Here is a 14,890-nt window from a genome sequence, read left to right on the forward strand (position 1 = left end):
AGCCGCCCCTGAAAATGTGGCTCATTTGTAGGGGCGGGTGACCCGCTCCTAAAAATATATTTTCAGCGGCTGGTCAAATGCTACAGTGACCACTCACCATTTGTAAAAACGGGTTACTTTTTGATCTGCTCTTGAAAACAAAATAAGGTGTTGCTATAAATCTTTTTTTAGTAGTGTATATAGGCATGGGTAATATTTGTATTAGCCGTAGCAACGTATCGGTAGCTAGTAACCCTCTAAATATAAAACTGTTTACTTAACCGCTGAATTTCTAAACCAACATATTTTTCACCTTCGGTACACAACTAGCTAGCTAAAATCAGTTTTAGCTAGTTGTGCGCTGCGCGGCGTGTCCGGCTGCGCTTGCGGCCGCGGCGGCGAGGCCCTCAGGGCGGAGCTGGACCCGCCGTTGCTTGAGGGACGCGGCCAGCGTCACACCGTGTGGCGCCGTCGGACGCCATGACGGAGGCCACCAGGGCTGCCCTATTGGATGCGCAGGATGTGGAGATTGGGAAAGCCACCGCCAAGGCCATCGTCAAGTGTATTTTCCGGGTAAGTCGATCGTCCGAACCCCTCCTTATTATCCGCGAAAATCGTTCCGATATTTTCTCGTTGACAAGAGTTTTCAAGGAAGGCTGTCTAGCGTATGAGAAGTACCGTTCTTCTTCTCTGTTTGGAATTTCAAATGTTGACCTGGATGTTGCCACTTGCCAGTGATTTCCCATGTTTTGGTGATGACAGATTTGACTCTCTCTCTCTCTCTCTCTCTCTCTCTCTCTCTCTCTCTCTCTCTCTCTCTCTCTCTCTCTCTCTCTCTCTCTCTCTCTCTCTCTCTCTCTCTCTCTCTCTTTTTAAAAAAATAGCGAATTCTAACAGTTCATGCCTTTGTATGTATATATGAGGCTTATCGTTCTTTTTCAAAAAAAGTCACTACAAACACTTTCCTATTGTTTGTATAGGACAAATACAATGGTATACCTCTCTCTGTACATGGTTTTGAAGTAGAGAGGATAAAAAGCTAATATCATGTTTAGACTCTTTGGTATAGGCTATAACACTGTGGAAACTCTCCTAACCTACTTGTCTAAACTATAAACTATCTAACCATTAAACAATCTGGAGGAACGCCCCTTTTTTTTGGCGGGAACGTATCAGGTGCAAATCAACCTCTCCGTGCAAACTATGGAAACTTTAATCTGAGTCATTGGATCAACATCCAAGGGGAATGTGAGATTGGCTAATTTTACAATCTAGACCAGCCCTTGGATTGGGTAATCACACTTTTGCAAATCCTCCCTCCCACCTCTTTGCGCCCCTCCCCTCGAATGTTGATCTGATGGCCTAGATTGAAGTTTTCATAGTTTGCACGGAGAGGTTGGTTTGCATCTGATATGTTCCCATATATAAAGAGTTTAGGGTCATGCCCTCTCTTGCCCTTGGAAATGAGTTTTTTGCCCCTACAAACACCACTTTTAGTTGCGCGAAGCAGGGGCGGGTACCACACCCGCCCATGAAAATGCGTTTTCAACTGGCTCTACAAATCTTTTTCGTAGTAGTGAACTTTTGCATGTTTAATTTTGAAGTTATTGATTGTCTTACTGAGATTTTCATGTCTTCCTTTAGTTCTATCTATGTGGTTTTTCCTGTGGTTCAACTCATATTTAGATTGCCTCTATAATCTTTTGGTTGATATTAAGCAAAATTCTAACTGAAACTTTTGCATGATTTGCAGGATTGATCGTGTGACTGTGGCAGTATTTGGTTGATTTAATGAGAAGATATGCGGCCACCCACACCGTATTGCCATTTGGGTATTCTTGCTGTAGCTGTGTCGGTGTTCTTTTGCATGTTGATGGGTAGCTTGGATGAATGTATGCCGCCAATAATTCCACGTACGTTGAGTACATGTGAATGATGCAGCAAGCCAAGTATTGTGCAAAGTCACCCTAGTTTGATTTTTTGCGCCTTGGTTTCCTATTATTATTGTGCTTCTAGTGTCAGCAATCACACAACAAACTCATTATCTGTACGCTACCTAATGTTTTTCCTTAAAAGTTACAAACAAACAGTTCTTTGGCCGTAATATATGTGGTGGCGCGGCACTATATTTCCAGATTAGCCTGAATGGTGGTCGTGCCGTATGGGCGATTGTTGTCTGGTCGGCAGATCGGATTTCCGATCGACTAGATAGTCTGACACTGACAGGATGCATGGATGGTACGGTTGACTTGAACAGTGAATCAAATCGTCAGTTGAGTTTCTGCTTATACTTCGATCTGGTTGTCTTGCAAACCTATATCAGTTCTGTTCTATCTAGCTACTGAAGTCTGAATCGATAGTTAGCGTGTACCTGGAATTATTGTTTACTTGATCAGCCAGCATCTTAGCAATGAGCTCACTGGCTCACGGATGTGAACTTGTCAGGAAATCACACACTGTCTGAAGTACAGGAAGGCCGAAAAAGAGAGCTTGCGGTAGCTGGCCAACAATGCTCAGATTTTTTCTTCTTTTTCTTCCCTCTGACATACGGTGTCCACCCCCGCATAGAATTTTTTTAAAAAAAAATCTATCACGTGTTTGGAGTTAGAAGCAATGACTTATCCACTATGGATCAAGTTGTCAAAACCATCTGTGTGCAAGTATTGTTGGTAACCTTCTCAAATATTTAAAAAATTCAAAGTACACCAAGCATTTGATAAAAAAAGTATCGGATTTTGTTGGTTTCAAAGGGGACTAGAAAAAATGTGAGAAACAATATTGGAAACCCCATTTGTAACTGTACCCAGAGCAATACCAATGCAAAGGAGTCTAATCCAAGAGCAAGCTCGCCAGAATGATGAAGACATCAGCCATAGGCACGGCCACAGTAATCACTACAAACTTGCAGAACCATAAATCTTCGTCGATGCTGCTAGTCACGTATCTCCTCATGGAGTCGTACAAGTACAACAAGAGCAAGAGCAGCACTGCCTGCAGCAAAAGAAAAAAACAGTGTTTCAAGATTCATATTTCATATATGCTCCCTCCATTCCAATTGGCAATTTTAAGGAGTGTTTGGTTGCTAGCCATATTTTGCCACATCTAATCTTAAGCAAGTTTGACCAAATCGGTAGGTATATGGTTGGTAACTAAGTTTAGGTAAGATTCTTTTTGGGCTCCACATGTCATAGAAACTAAAAGTATGGCAAGATTCTGTAAGACAAGAAAAAGTGTGGCAACCAAATTATTTACCACACTTAGTTGCGGCAAAGAGTGTGCCCTAGTCCTTTCGTTCGAGAGAGAGAAAAAAAATCTGTCGCTCCACGCTGGCTGATCTAGCTAGGTTGTGCACGTACGTACCCGGCCGACGAACTTGGCAATCCTTTGGGCGATCCTCTTCTGGAGCTCCTCGAAGGCCTCCTTGGCATTGTCCCGCGCCGGCGCCTCGCCGCCGGCGGCTGTGGCGCCGCACGCCTGGCAACTCGTCATCGGCGAGACGGCGGGCGTCGCCTGTTGCTCGTGCGCCTACAGGATTCTTTTTTTTTTCACCCCCAAGGAGGCGTGCCGCGTGCGAGTTGGATGTATCATGTACGGAGTATGTGGGTGGAATATAGGAGTTGCACGGGACGGTGGTGGGCCCTGGGCTTTGGCTTCAGCCCAGTACAAACGCAATGCAATGCAAGCTCATCATCGTTCCCGACAACACAACGTTCCCCATCAGGGCCGTATTTATTTACACAATACGTGGATGTGCTCATGAGGCCCGTTTGGTTTATTGGCCCCTTCATGGATCGATCTCGCCGGACTACCTGCCCATTTTATATTTTTTTCTTGAAGAAACAGAAGGGCTCGGACCCCCTACTGATTAATTATATTAAAATGGGAGAAGAACCAAGTCTTATTCAGATAGGAAACAAAGAAAGAAAAAAAATCTGAGAAATTACACGAGGGCTTCTAGCCATGAAGACATAAGTGCTTTATTCCTATTTTTTGCTCTTAGTATAACTAAGGCAAATTCTATAATAAAGTGTTGAAGGCACTAAAGGTTGGATATTTCTGAACATGAAATTATTTCGCTGCATCCAAATACATCAGCTCATGACGATGATAATATCCATTGAAAAAGGAAGCGCTAGTTGCAATTTTAAACTTTTATTTTTATAATTGGCAAGAGGAGGGCCAAGCCTTCCCGGAAATTCTATATATTTTTTGAAAGATTTTTTTTCTTCTCTACCTTTCTCTGTTTGAGATTCGTGCAAACAATCATAATCTTTAGATTCACACCAAACTCTAACTTTCTTTCTCACCTTCTCTCTTCCCCGCCGCCGCCGCCGCCACCAGAGAAGGTGGAAAAAAGTTACACGAGCCGAAGACTAGTGTTAATGGATCTTAATGGGCTTTATTTATGATTGTCTTATATGCGCTTGGTAAAAGTGGTATAGAAAACGTCTCTACTTAGGGGTGGTAAAGGACCGTCAAATTTGGCGCAGATAATTTAAGAGCCGAATTCTAAAAGGGCTGGGCTCTAATCTTATACAATTTTAAATTTAAAAACCATAAAGAGGGAAGTTGGATTGTGAAGTGACCACTAGGGCCATGACCTAATACCACCCCTGTCTCTCCTATGTCGCTGGCGTGGGCCGCTGGCAGGTGGAAGCAGCAGGCAGGCCGCCAGCGCTTTTACCAACCAGTTTTTGGGCCACTAAGCCAGCCCAGCCCAGATCGAGCCGATCACGAATACCATTACCAACCAGGTGTTGCACGATTCTCTTTCCCTCCCCTCCAGCGAATCAGGGATCGAATATATAGGGAGTCCGGAGGGCTTTAGATGCACGGAAATTCTACAGATTATTCGAGGAAGACGTCGCATTAGCTAGGGATGCACCGTGGCAACAACGCTCGACCCTCGGCCCAACGAATCTCGTCGACGACGAGTTGCTGCGGCTGCGCCTGCCACTCCGAGGCGGAGACGATCGCCGGGCCTCGTCACGAGCTCGCGGATGCCGAGAGGGAGGCGACGGGGCACTCCATGTCGGACAGGGCCGCTGCTAGGTCCTTCAAGTGCATCATTCGGGTACGTACCCACGCTTGGTTGAGTCCCCTTACAGTTCTACCAAATCTAGGATCTTTGGTAAGTAGCGCACATTCAATCCAGCACTGGATTGAATTTGCCATCCAATAATTGGTATGCGGCGATGTGTTCGGCAGCTTCTCTAGATTGCATCAGTTTGCCATATAATTCGTGTTCTTTTTAATGGATGCTGTTAATTTGCGGCCGGCCGTATTATAATAGTTCGTAGAACCGTCTTCTTTTTATGTAGAGAAAATCAGGCATGATGATATCAGCACTTACATGTATGTGAGAAGAAGAAAGAGAACAGATATGCATATGTATGCACACAATTTCAAACATAGAAAACACCATACTTTCAAAATTGAGCGTCCAAATCAATATCTGGTGACACCGTTGTGCTTGTTTCAATTAGAGCTTTAAAACAAGATCCGACACCATACTTTTTTGTGTGAGAAAAAACTTTTAGTATATTCTAATTTGCTTATAACTTTTGCAAAAATTGCTTGTGGCTTTACAAAATGTTGCTTGACTCGTCTAAGTTCAATTAAGTGGATATTGATGTTGATATTAAGATGATAGATTGGATGGTGTGATTAGTGAATGATGACCAACAATTTGTGTTGGGTAGGTGAACGTTTATTGCACGGTAAGTGATAGGCAACTTTAGCAAATCAATTGAGCATTTTTACTTGTTTATGTTGGTATTTTTCAATTCTACGCGTGTCTTTAAAAAATATTATAAAAACATATGCAAGTGACAACTTATTTTGAATATCTTTTCGAAAGAAATATAGTTACGCAATTAGAATTTGAATTTGATGGTCTGTTCAAGAATTACAATTTATTTTAGTTTTGAAAATACTTGCACGTGCTATCGTTGGAGAGAAGAATCCCCTACTCCAGTGTGAGCTAATCGATGTAAAGCATACGTACCAACAAAGAAAATTAGGGTCAGATGTAGTTAAGTCATTAACCTTTTTAATTACCGCTCCTTATTGTGAGTTCGTTTATCATGATCGATTTATATCCAGCTAGCAGAATGCTAACCTAATAATCCTTATCTTTTGTGCAGGGACTATTGCTTTTATTGTGGGTGTATATGATCGATTTTGTGAGAAGAACTTTTATCCGGCACGGCCACAACTTAATAGTTGGCATGTTCTTTCCTCATTTGATCATTGTCGCTTGTGTCATTTCATTCTGCTTGTGTATTGCAAGCGAGTTGTTAGATGAGTGCATCCCGACTCAATTTTCATACTGAGCAATAATAGGGGATAAAAAAATTCGGTTAACTTTCAGAATCTCAGCATTGTACGTGCATATTGAACACTTCACGTATGTCCATATGGTGTACTGCCGCATTGCCAAGGACGTAGCGCACCCCTTCAACTCGCGGCACCCTTAGAGTGTGTCTGGTTGGCTACCACATATAGCCACAATTAATGTTAGATATAAGTTGAAGTTTCGGGATGACTAAGAGCATCTCCAAGAGTTATTTAGCTAACATTGTCTCTCTATTTCATGGTACTCTCCAACAGACTAACTACCCATTTATACAACTCTTCCCCTCCACACTCACTGACATGTGGGTTCCACGCGTCATCACCTTTCTTATCCTCCCCGCCGGCCGGCCTGGCCGGCACAGGGAATCCTCGATGGCGGGGACGGCTCTGTGCGCCACTTCGACGTCGCGCTCGGCTCTGTGCGCCTCTTCGACGTCGCGCTCCCGTCGGCGCAGAACCCCGAGGAGCACGTGCGCGAGGTCCATGGCCTCGACTGGAACCCCATTCGGAGGGAGCACTGGCGGACCGCCCAGGGACGCCGCCGTCGAGCAGCAGCTTGCGGAGGGAGCGCTGAGGGACGCCGCCGGGTCATGGAGGGAGAGCCGCCGGCTCGCCGAGGGGCGCTGCCGCCCAGCAGCAGCTCACGGGCTCACTGGAGACTCAGCCAGAACCGACCTCTTGGCGCCGGCGGCCGCACGCAGAAGCTCCTTGGAGCTCGCACGTGGGCTCGCGACCGGCGATTCGGGAGCAGGGGAACCATGGCGTCGGCGCAGGCGCCCTCCTCCGCCTCGTTGCGCAAGGAGCATCTCAAGGCCAGGAAGGAGCATCTGTTGGCCTGGCGCCGAGCTCCGCCGTCGCCGATTGCTGCTCATGCCTGCTTCATGCTCGTGCGGGAAGAGGAGGCGGAGGGTGTGGCGCAGGAGGGTGGAGGGGGAGTTTGGCGAGGGGAGTCCGCTCGGGATCTTTGCCGTGCGAGGAGCGAGGCGGGTAGCGAGGTGGCTAAGATACCCAGTCTGTTGGATGGTAGTTTTGGAGGTTTTTCTAAAATTTTAGCTAACCAGATCCTTTTAGAGAAACTGTTGGAGATGCTCTAACTTGAGAAGTTTTACTATAATTAGAATAAATGAGAACCATTCATCGAGGTAAAATCAACGGTTGAGATTTAAGAGGTAACTAGAGGTATTTAGAAAAAGTATCAAATATGTGGAGGCCGGTACAAAGTAGATAGAACTGGTACCGGCATTAGTTTATTTTTTAGTTCACATATCATATCAACGGTCAACAGTTATATCAACAAAAAAATTGTACCAAATGGTATTGTACCCAACACCTTCCAACCACCGTATACCAAGTCTCAACTAATTTATTGCAAAATAGAAAGGTTTGGTTGGATTCCATAACTATTGTGGTATTTAAACGTTACCGGCAGTAAGTGGGAAGTTGGGGGTGATGCCTGTCCCACGCCTTTACCTATCTGTCCCGGCAGGGTCGCACCTCCGTGCACCGTGAAACTGGGCAACTAGCAGAGCGCGCCGTCGAGCGCAAGAGCTCCGTGCTGGTGTCGGGGCCTGCTCGTGACAATCCCATGGCGCGGCTGTGAGGGCACGTACGGGCTAGGCCATGTTCGTGACCCACAAGCTTCTGCTTCCTTGAATGGAGAAGAAATAATAGCATCGAGGAGAGGATGAGCAGGATAAAAAGGGATCTTCAAGAGGGAGCAGCTGGGAAGAGAGAGCTAATGAAGAGGGACAGACCGTGGAGAGAGCATGGGTAGGACCGCAGGAGGAGAACTGGAGAAGAGTTTACCCGCTTAGCGGCTTGAGCCTTCTCTGTCTTGGGAGAAGGACGAATCAGAATGGTTAAAAGTTACTGCTCTGCGCTTCTCTCCCCGCGTCCCACGGGAAAAATGGGACGCGTGTCGATCTCTCTGAGCGCCGGATACTTTTCAAAAAAACCCTCTTTTTTTCCAAGAATCACAATAGAACCCAAATCATCCGGACACTGTAGTAAACACGTTCGTATATTTTACTCTTAGGTCCTCGAATTAATGATTATTTCCATACAAAGGAGAAATCTAAGAATCTTGTCATTTTAATGAAAAACCCCCTGCCAGATGTTTTTCATTTGCCCCCTCCCGCCGCACCCGAACCCTAGCCCCTCTCCCTCCTTCCTGTCGCCGCCCACTCTCTCCCTCCCACTCCTCCCCCAGTCCCCCCGCCGCCGCCGCTCTCCTCCTCGGATCCCTCGCGGCCGCCTCACCCCCTCTCCTGCTCCCCGCCGCGGCGCCGCCGCCTCCCTCCCTCTCTTGCTCCTCGCCGCTGCCCTCTCCTTACCTCTACCACCACCCCGACGACTCCCGAGCCGTGCTCCTCGTCCCCATCCGCCTGCGCTGTGGGGACCGCTGCCTCGGCCCTTGCCTCGCCGCCCTCTTCCTCCTTGCGCTCGCGGGCATCCTCCATGCGCGCCTCCGCCTCCTCCTCACCTCGCGCACGTCTCCCTCGCATCTCCCTCGCACGCCTCCGCCTCGCGCACGTCTCCGTCACGGCGCGCCCCGCCGTCGCCGGCACCATCTCCGCCACGCTCAAGGTCCGCATCCGCAACCCGGACCTTTTCGTGCTCAACTACTCCCACCTCGACATCAACATCGGCTATGGCAGATCTCCAAGGACAACCTGCTCCCGCACCCGCTACCGCGCCCCAGCCGCGAGGAGAACAAGCCCTTCCTGCTTGTCCAGGTACACGGAGGCCTCCTCGATTAGAGCCGCATTGTGTAGGGTTGCTTCGATTGGGCGCGGATTTGGGATTTCCTTCCGGCTCTCTTACCACCAGTGCCGAATTTGCTGCAGGTGAGCATGTTAGGGTGCGGCGGCTTTGTGGTGGGGTTCCGGTTCAGCCACGGCAGACTGGCCGGGCGCCGCCGAGTTCATGGGCACGGTGGGGGAGCTGGCGTGCGGGGCGGACAAGATCTGGCCGCCCCCAACCATGGGCCGCGACGCCATTCCGGACCTGGCCGGTGAGCACAGCGGATTTCAACGAAGGGAAGGAAGCAACCGGCGATTCGCTCCGAGCCGATCTGATTCGCCATGAAGCCTTCAAGAAGGAATTCACCTTTGGTCGGTAGCTCTCGGTAGATATCTACCTCTGTATTTCACTCAATTGAATGAATTCTGATGCATGCTAGTGGTCCGGGTGCAGTTGAGAGGCTCCAGGAATCCGCCGCCATGATCGCCAACTATCCCGCCAGGGGCCTGTATGTGAACCCTCTCCGTTCCTTTCAATTTCCCTCTTCCAGCCCAAACCCTATGCAGAAAGGGCCTTCTGCTCTTATTCGTGTTCACATCGCTAGCCCACAGATTAGTTGTTGATCATTCTGCCCTCTGTAACTTCCATCGAGTGCTGCTCCTTTTTTCCACTTCCGCCCACCCTTCTCTTCCACATATCTATCATGTAATCACATATATGGATATGGACGGGAGCAAACAGCATAACAGATTTTAGGATTCAGTTAAGGATTCCTTCGTTCCTTCACACAATTTGTTGGCTTTCGGAACTTAAAAAAACTACTAGCATCTCTCATGATGGGGCCCTGGGGTTTCGTTCAGGGTTCTATCTTAATTCGTTATGCTGTCCCAATTGAATCAATTCCTTTTCTTTCAAGTTATGCCCACCATGCACCTGCAAATCATTTTCTGACACTCAATTGTTCTTGCATGCATACGTGCATGAAGGTCTAGAAACATTGCAAATTTTAGCATAAACCAATATTTCTACTGAATCTGAACAAATTCTAGCCTACATTTTATTCTCCCTTCCCCTTTTGCCCCTAATCTCTGATAGTTTTGCATCTCTTGCTTGACGAACATGGACCTCATGAATTGTTAGCTTGTATTTGCAGGTCATTGTTGAAAGGTTTTCAAGGAGTAATTTACCAGAATTGGAGAAGAGGAAGTAAGTTACTACTCTCTTGTGCCTATTACATTACTAGAGATGGATCAGTTGTTTGATGTCATTGATTCCACGTTGCACCATGATTGATATGCTATAGTAATTTCATTGATCATCTATTTGGAAGATTGACTTGTAGTAATACAACTTGGTGGGGAAGCAGCAAGCTTTTGGGCTGCCTGCGGTGGTGGCGGTGCTGCTGTCGGACCCGTTTGTGCAGTTTGACGTGGCGCGCAAGATTACCTCCATGCTCTGTCGTCCTACCTCGGCCGCGTTGTCCGTTGTTTGTCGTGTTCGTTGAGCGGGCGTGTCGGGTACCATGACTAGGGGCACCCTAATCAGGGGACTAAAATCGCCCTAAAGACGCAAACACGTGCTGGGCAACCGGGCCCACGAAGGCCTACAGCCTCCTTCCAATCTGGAAGAAAGGAAAGGACTCAAAGAAGCTCAACACACGGCCCACGTACGCAGTGCGGCCCATTCGCACCCCCCTCTCGGACCCACAGGGGGAGCTCTGCTTCGCTCGAGGGCTCCCCGCCGAAGCCCTCGACCGCGCCCCGCGTCTTCGCCTCGCTCGAGGCCACCCTTCGGCGGAAGGGACAAACGGCCCTTCCGCTCACCTGCCCGCCGTACGGAGGCATTAATGCCAACCACTCCTCCACAGCGCCCAGGTCAGACGGCGTCAGGCCGCCACTCCGCACAGTGGCTGTGACCGGAGTCCCGTCCGCCAACTCCGGTCACTGCTCCGCCATTCCAGACGCTGTGGCGATACTGTGGGAACCTACGACGCAGTACAAGACGTGCTCAGCACTGCTCCAGCTACTATACTGCCAACTCCCCGTACCTCCTTCGTACTTTCCATTCCGCGGAGCCCTCAAGCAGCATGGGCACGACCCTCGGAGGCGGCTCCGGCCTTGACCGAGACAAGACCCTGGCCTGTAGGACCCTCGGAACACCGCCACGCCACGCCTGGAGGACGGTACCCCCACAGCAACGACCACGCCGCCCGCTGGAGTCGCCAGGACGCCGGTGCGATCTCCGCTCGTGCCCACATCTGCGTGACACGTGGCGGCTCCGGACCCCTCCCGAGCAGCTAGCTGAGCCGAGAGCTCGCGGGGGTCCGGATAGGCACGTGGAGGTCCCGGACCCATCTGCGGGAGTTCGGATGGCACGTGGAGGTCCCGGACCCACCTGCGGGGGTCCGGGTCCGCGGCCACAGGTGCTGAGCATTTCCACCTCTGGGACACATGGTGACGCCGGACCGGTCCCCAAGCGGGAAGAGGGCCCGGGACCGTTGGCCCGGCGAGATGGAGTCAAGGACGATGCCTAGGACGACCGCCACGCCCGGCGCCATACCCCACAATGTACTTCCTACAGTACTCGGCCACTGCACCCCCGCGATTTGGGGAGGGGGGACACGACGACTTTCGCGATCTCCCCGTGCATGTACACCACCCTCCTTGTGTCTATAAAAGGGGGAGGCGGTCATCGTCTTCTCCATCTGGACTGTTCTACACACTTAGCACAACTCAAAGAGCACATACGCTCCTCTGAGCCCCGATATTGGCGCTCGCCTCAATCACCTCCTCCTCTAGCAGAGACTTGGGAGCTTCCCTCCCTCTCTCGCCCCGCTTGTACCCCCTACTACAGGCACCCCTCGGTGCAAGATAGTACAGTGCTCTCGCACACCCCTTTGCTGGACGTACGGCCCCACGGCCGGAACCAGGATAAACCCGTGCGTTACTGTATTGCCTCTTGCATCAACATTTGGGACGAGAAACATGCAGCATCATCACTGGTTGGGTCCAGACTGCCGGGTTAGGACACCGACAGTTGGCACACTAGGTAGGGGGCGCTGCGTGACATTTTTTCTTTTGTTCCCATTTGATCTCCAGGGATGGCGAGCAGATCCAACCCATTTCCCATGGGCGCCTCGGATCCGCTCCCAGCGGGATACGTGATCTGGTTCGGGAGTCTTGAGTTCAGAGCAACCGGCAACGGTTACCTCATTGAGCTCCTCACGCCCAGATGCAACCCCGACGCTCCGACTTCACCAGCCCGGCGCAACAGGCACTCGGGCCAGCACTCGCGACAAGCGCGCATGGAGCAGCGCCAGGCGGCACACCTCAGCTCACCCACGCGGGTTGAGGATGCCATGTCGCAGCTCAGCGTCGCGGCCGACGGGGCCACCGCTTCGTCATCACGTGCCTCGGCGTCATCTATGCTGGCACCATCATTGACTGCAGCCCCAGTGCCTCCTAGGGGGGGCCGCGACTTCGCCGTCGCCCTTTCCCTTCGGGATGCGCAATGCTGCCACCTACGCCTCTTCGACCAGGACCAACTTCGCCGAGTACGAGGATCGCCGGGTCATCACCTCCTGTCGATCCGCAACCTCATCGCATCATCTCCTAACGACTCCTACCCCAAGACGGCGAGATCGATCACCGACGACATCAGCTTCTTCATGAACAACTTCACGGCCAAGGAGGCCGAGGACTACTCCGGGGTCCGTGACCCCGATGCTTTCCACTCGTTCCAGCTCGCGGCGGCTTACTGCCTCACCTACTCTGAGGACTCCAGCGAGGGGGATTACGATCCCACTCGGGAGTGCTTCATGGCCGAGCTCACGGACGGGCAAAATGACAACGCTCCGGGCAATGACGGGAACGGCGGGGCCGACGCGCAGTCAAACCAACCGGTGGTGCCGGCTGGGACCCCTTCTTCTTCGTCAAGCTCGGCGGCGCGGCAGTCACAGCTGGCTCAGCTCAAGGAGCTTAAAGCCAAGCTCGACGAGCAGCGTCGGCAGACGCAGGAGCTGCGCACCACACTCGAGCAGCAGCGCACCGCGCACGGCGTGCATGCCCAGGCGGTGGCACGCGTTGCCCGGGAGCGTATCCTAACCGATGACAACGTCGACAAACCTCCGGAACTGAAAACGGCCGGCGAAAAACTCGTAGCTGCGGCCTACCTACTCCAAGCAATGCCCGAGTCGTCGACGAGTTCGGGTCGCAACCTGCGCCGCGAGGCACAGGCGCTCATCGAGCAAGCTGCTGTGCAGCAGGACGAGAGCTCTGCGTCTCGCATACGCTCGATAGTCCCGAAGCAGCCCGGTGGGACTGCACGGCAGGACCACGAGGTTTCGGTGTACACTCCACCAGGAGTGAGGGGAAAGGTAGCCGCAGCACATAGTGCGAAAGCACCCTCGGTTTACAATCGCATCGGAAAGACTACCGCAAGGGAGCGACTTCATGACACGCGCGGACATGACGGCGACGGCGACGCCCGCAACATTGTCAATGGTAGGAAGTACACCCCTTGACGGGGTGGACGTTTCGACCCCAAACATGACAGGGGCGAGTCACCGGAGCCTCCGGGCACCCCGTGTGTTCAGCCGGGAGATTCGTACCGCTCCTTTTCCCCCACGCTTTCGACAGCCCACCACCCTCGTCAAGTACTCGGGCGAGACCGATCCCGCAGTCTGGCTCAACGACTACCGCCTAGCATGCCAGCTGGGAGGTACGACGGACGACGTGGTCATCATCCGCAACCTTCCCCTTCACCTTGCTGACGCCACATGAACGTGGCTCGAGCACTTGCCCGCGGACCAGATCCACAACTGGGCCGACTTAGTCCAGATCTTTGTGGGCAACATCCAGGGCACATACGTGCGCCCTGGGAACTCCTGGGACCTCAAAGGGTGCCGACAGAAGCCTAATGAGTCCCTGCGTGACTACGTGCGGCGCTTCTCCAAGCAATGAACTGAGCTCCCTAGCATCACCCACGTCGAGGTCATCAACGCCTTCCTCGAGGGCACGACGTGCAGGAACCTGGTGCACGAACTACGCGAAGCCGTCCCGCCAACACCAATGAGTTGTTCGACGCTGCCACCAACTACGCCGCTGGAGAGGAGGCCGTCGGTGCCATCTTCGACGACAAGCCGAACAAGCGCAAGGAAGGTGCGCCCGCAGAGGGCAGCAACGCCAAGATCAACGCCCCCGCCAAGAAACAGAAGCTGGGGAAGAAAGGGAAGAAGCCGGCCCCATCAAACCAACGTGGACCGGGGCAGGCAGAAGACTCCGACGAGGCCTTCGTCGCGGCCCCGGACCGCAAAGGACCTCGAGGCCCCCCTCGAGGTGGTGGCGGCCTATTCGACGACATGCTCAAGAAGTCGTGCCCTTACCACAAGGGCTCGGTCAACCACACCCTCGAGCAGTGTGAAATGCTCCGGAAGTACTACAACCGCGTCGTGCATCGCGACGAGGACAAGAAGAAGGATGCTGGTGACAAAGGTGGAGACGACGAGTTCCCCCTGGTGGAGAACGCCTTCTTTATTTTTGGAGGGCCGACAACGAACATGACCTCTCGGCAGCGCAAGCGTGAGCGCCGGGAAGTCTTCTCCATCACCAAGGCCACACCATCCTACCTTGACTGGTCGGAGGACACCATTTCCTTCGGCTGTGAGGACTAGACCTGGGCATGGGTCACCCGACCCGAACAACCCGACCCAACCCGCCCGAAAAAAACCCGACCCGACCCAACCCGAGCTACGTGGCGGGTGGGCGCGGGCCGTATTTTTTGACCCGCAACAATCAACGGGCCGGGCACGGGC

At 51.7% G+C, this 14,890-nt stretch overlaps 1 protein-coding gene and 1 long non-coding RNA gene across 8 annotated transcripts; both read left to right on the plus strand.

The window, feature by feature from the left end:
- Nucleotides 1-21: 21 nt before the first annotated feature.
- LOC120646136 lies at nucleotides 22-1,940 on the plus strand. The gene is made up of 2 exons (XR_005664291.1): nucleotides 22-552; nucleotides 1,733-1,940. It is a non-coding gene; the product is annotated as an uncharacterized LOC120646136 (long non-coding RNA).
- A 6,905-nt stretch (nucleotides 1,941-8,845) lies between these two features.
- LOC120643840 lies at nucleotides 8,846-10,831 on the plus strand. Of its 7 annotated transcripts, none has more exons than XR_005663214.1 (5): nucleotides 8,846-9,071; nucleotides 9,183-9,449; nucleotides 9,518-9,586; nucleotides 10,232-10,284; nucleotides 10,409-10,831. XR_005663214.1 is itself a non-coding variant. In XM_039920317.1 (5 exons), exons 1-5 carry the CDS (start codon nucleotides 8,987-8,989, stop codon nucleotides 10,411-10,413), a joined length of 465 nt encoding a protein of 154 aa, XP_039776251.1. In that variant the 5' UTR covers nucleotides 8,846-8,986; the 3' UTR covers nucleotides 10,414-10,831. The 7 variants fall into 7 exon arrangements, 3 of the variants coding, with proteins under 3 accessions (XP_039776251.1, XP_039776249.1, XP_039776250.1); XR_005663215.1 differs by having other exon boundaries at nucleotides 10,421-10,831; XR_005663213.1 differs by having other exon boundaries at nucleotides 10,445-10,831.
- Nucleotides 10,832-14,890: the final 4,059 nt, after the last annotated feature.

The sequence above is a fragment of the Panicum virgatum genome, chromosome 8K (assembly GCF_016808335.1).
Source record: "Panicum virgatum strain AP13 chromosome 8K, P.virgatum_v5, whole genome shotgun sequence".
NCBI lineage: Eukaryota > Viridiplantae > Streptophyta > Magnoliopsida > Poales > Poaceae > Panicum > Panicum virgatum.

Excerpts from the sequence above, each read along its gene's own strand:
- LOC120643840 (XM_039920315.1), top strand. The coding sequence starts at position 8,987 with ATGGCAGATCTCCAAGGACAACCTGCTCCCGCACCCGCTACCGCGCCC. Across the intron at positions 9,072-9,182 it reads AGCCCTTCCTGCTTGTCCAG|GTGAGCATGTTAGGGTGCGG; the intron begins GTACACGGAGGC and ends AATTTGCTGCAG. Across the intron at positions 10,285-10,420 it reads CCAGAATTGGAGAAGAGGAA|TAATACAACTTGGTGGGGAA; the intron begins GTAAGTTACTAC and ends ATTGACTTGTAG.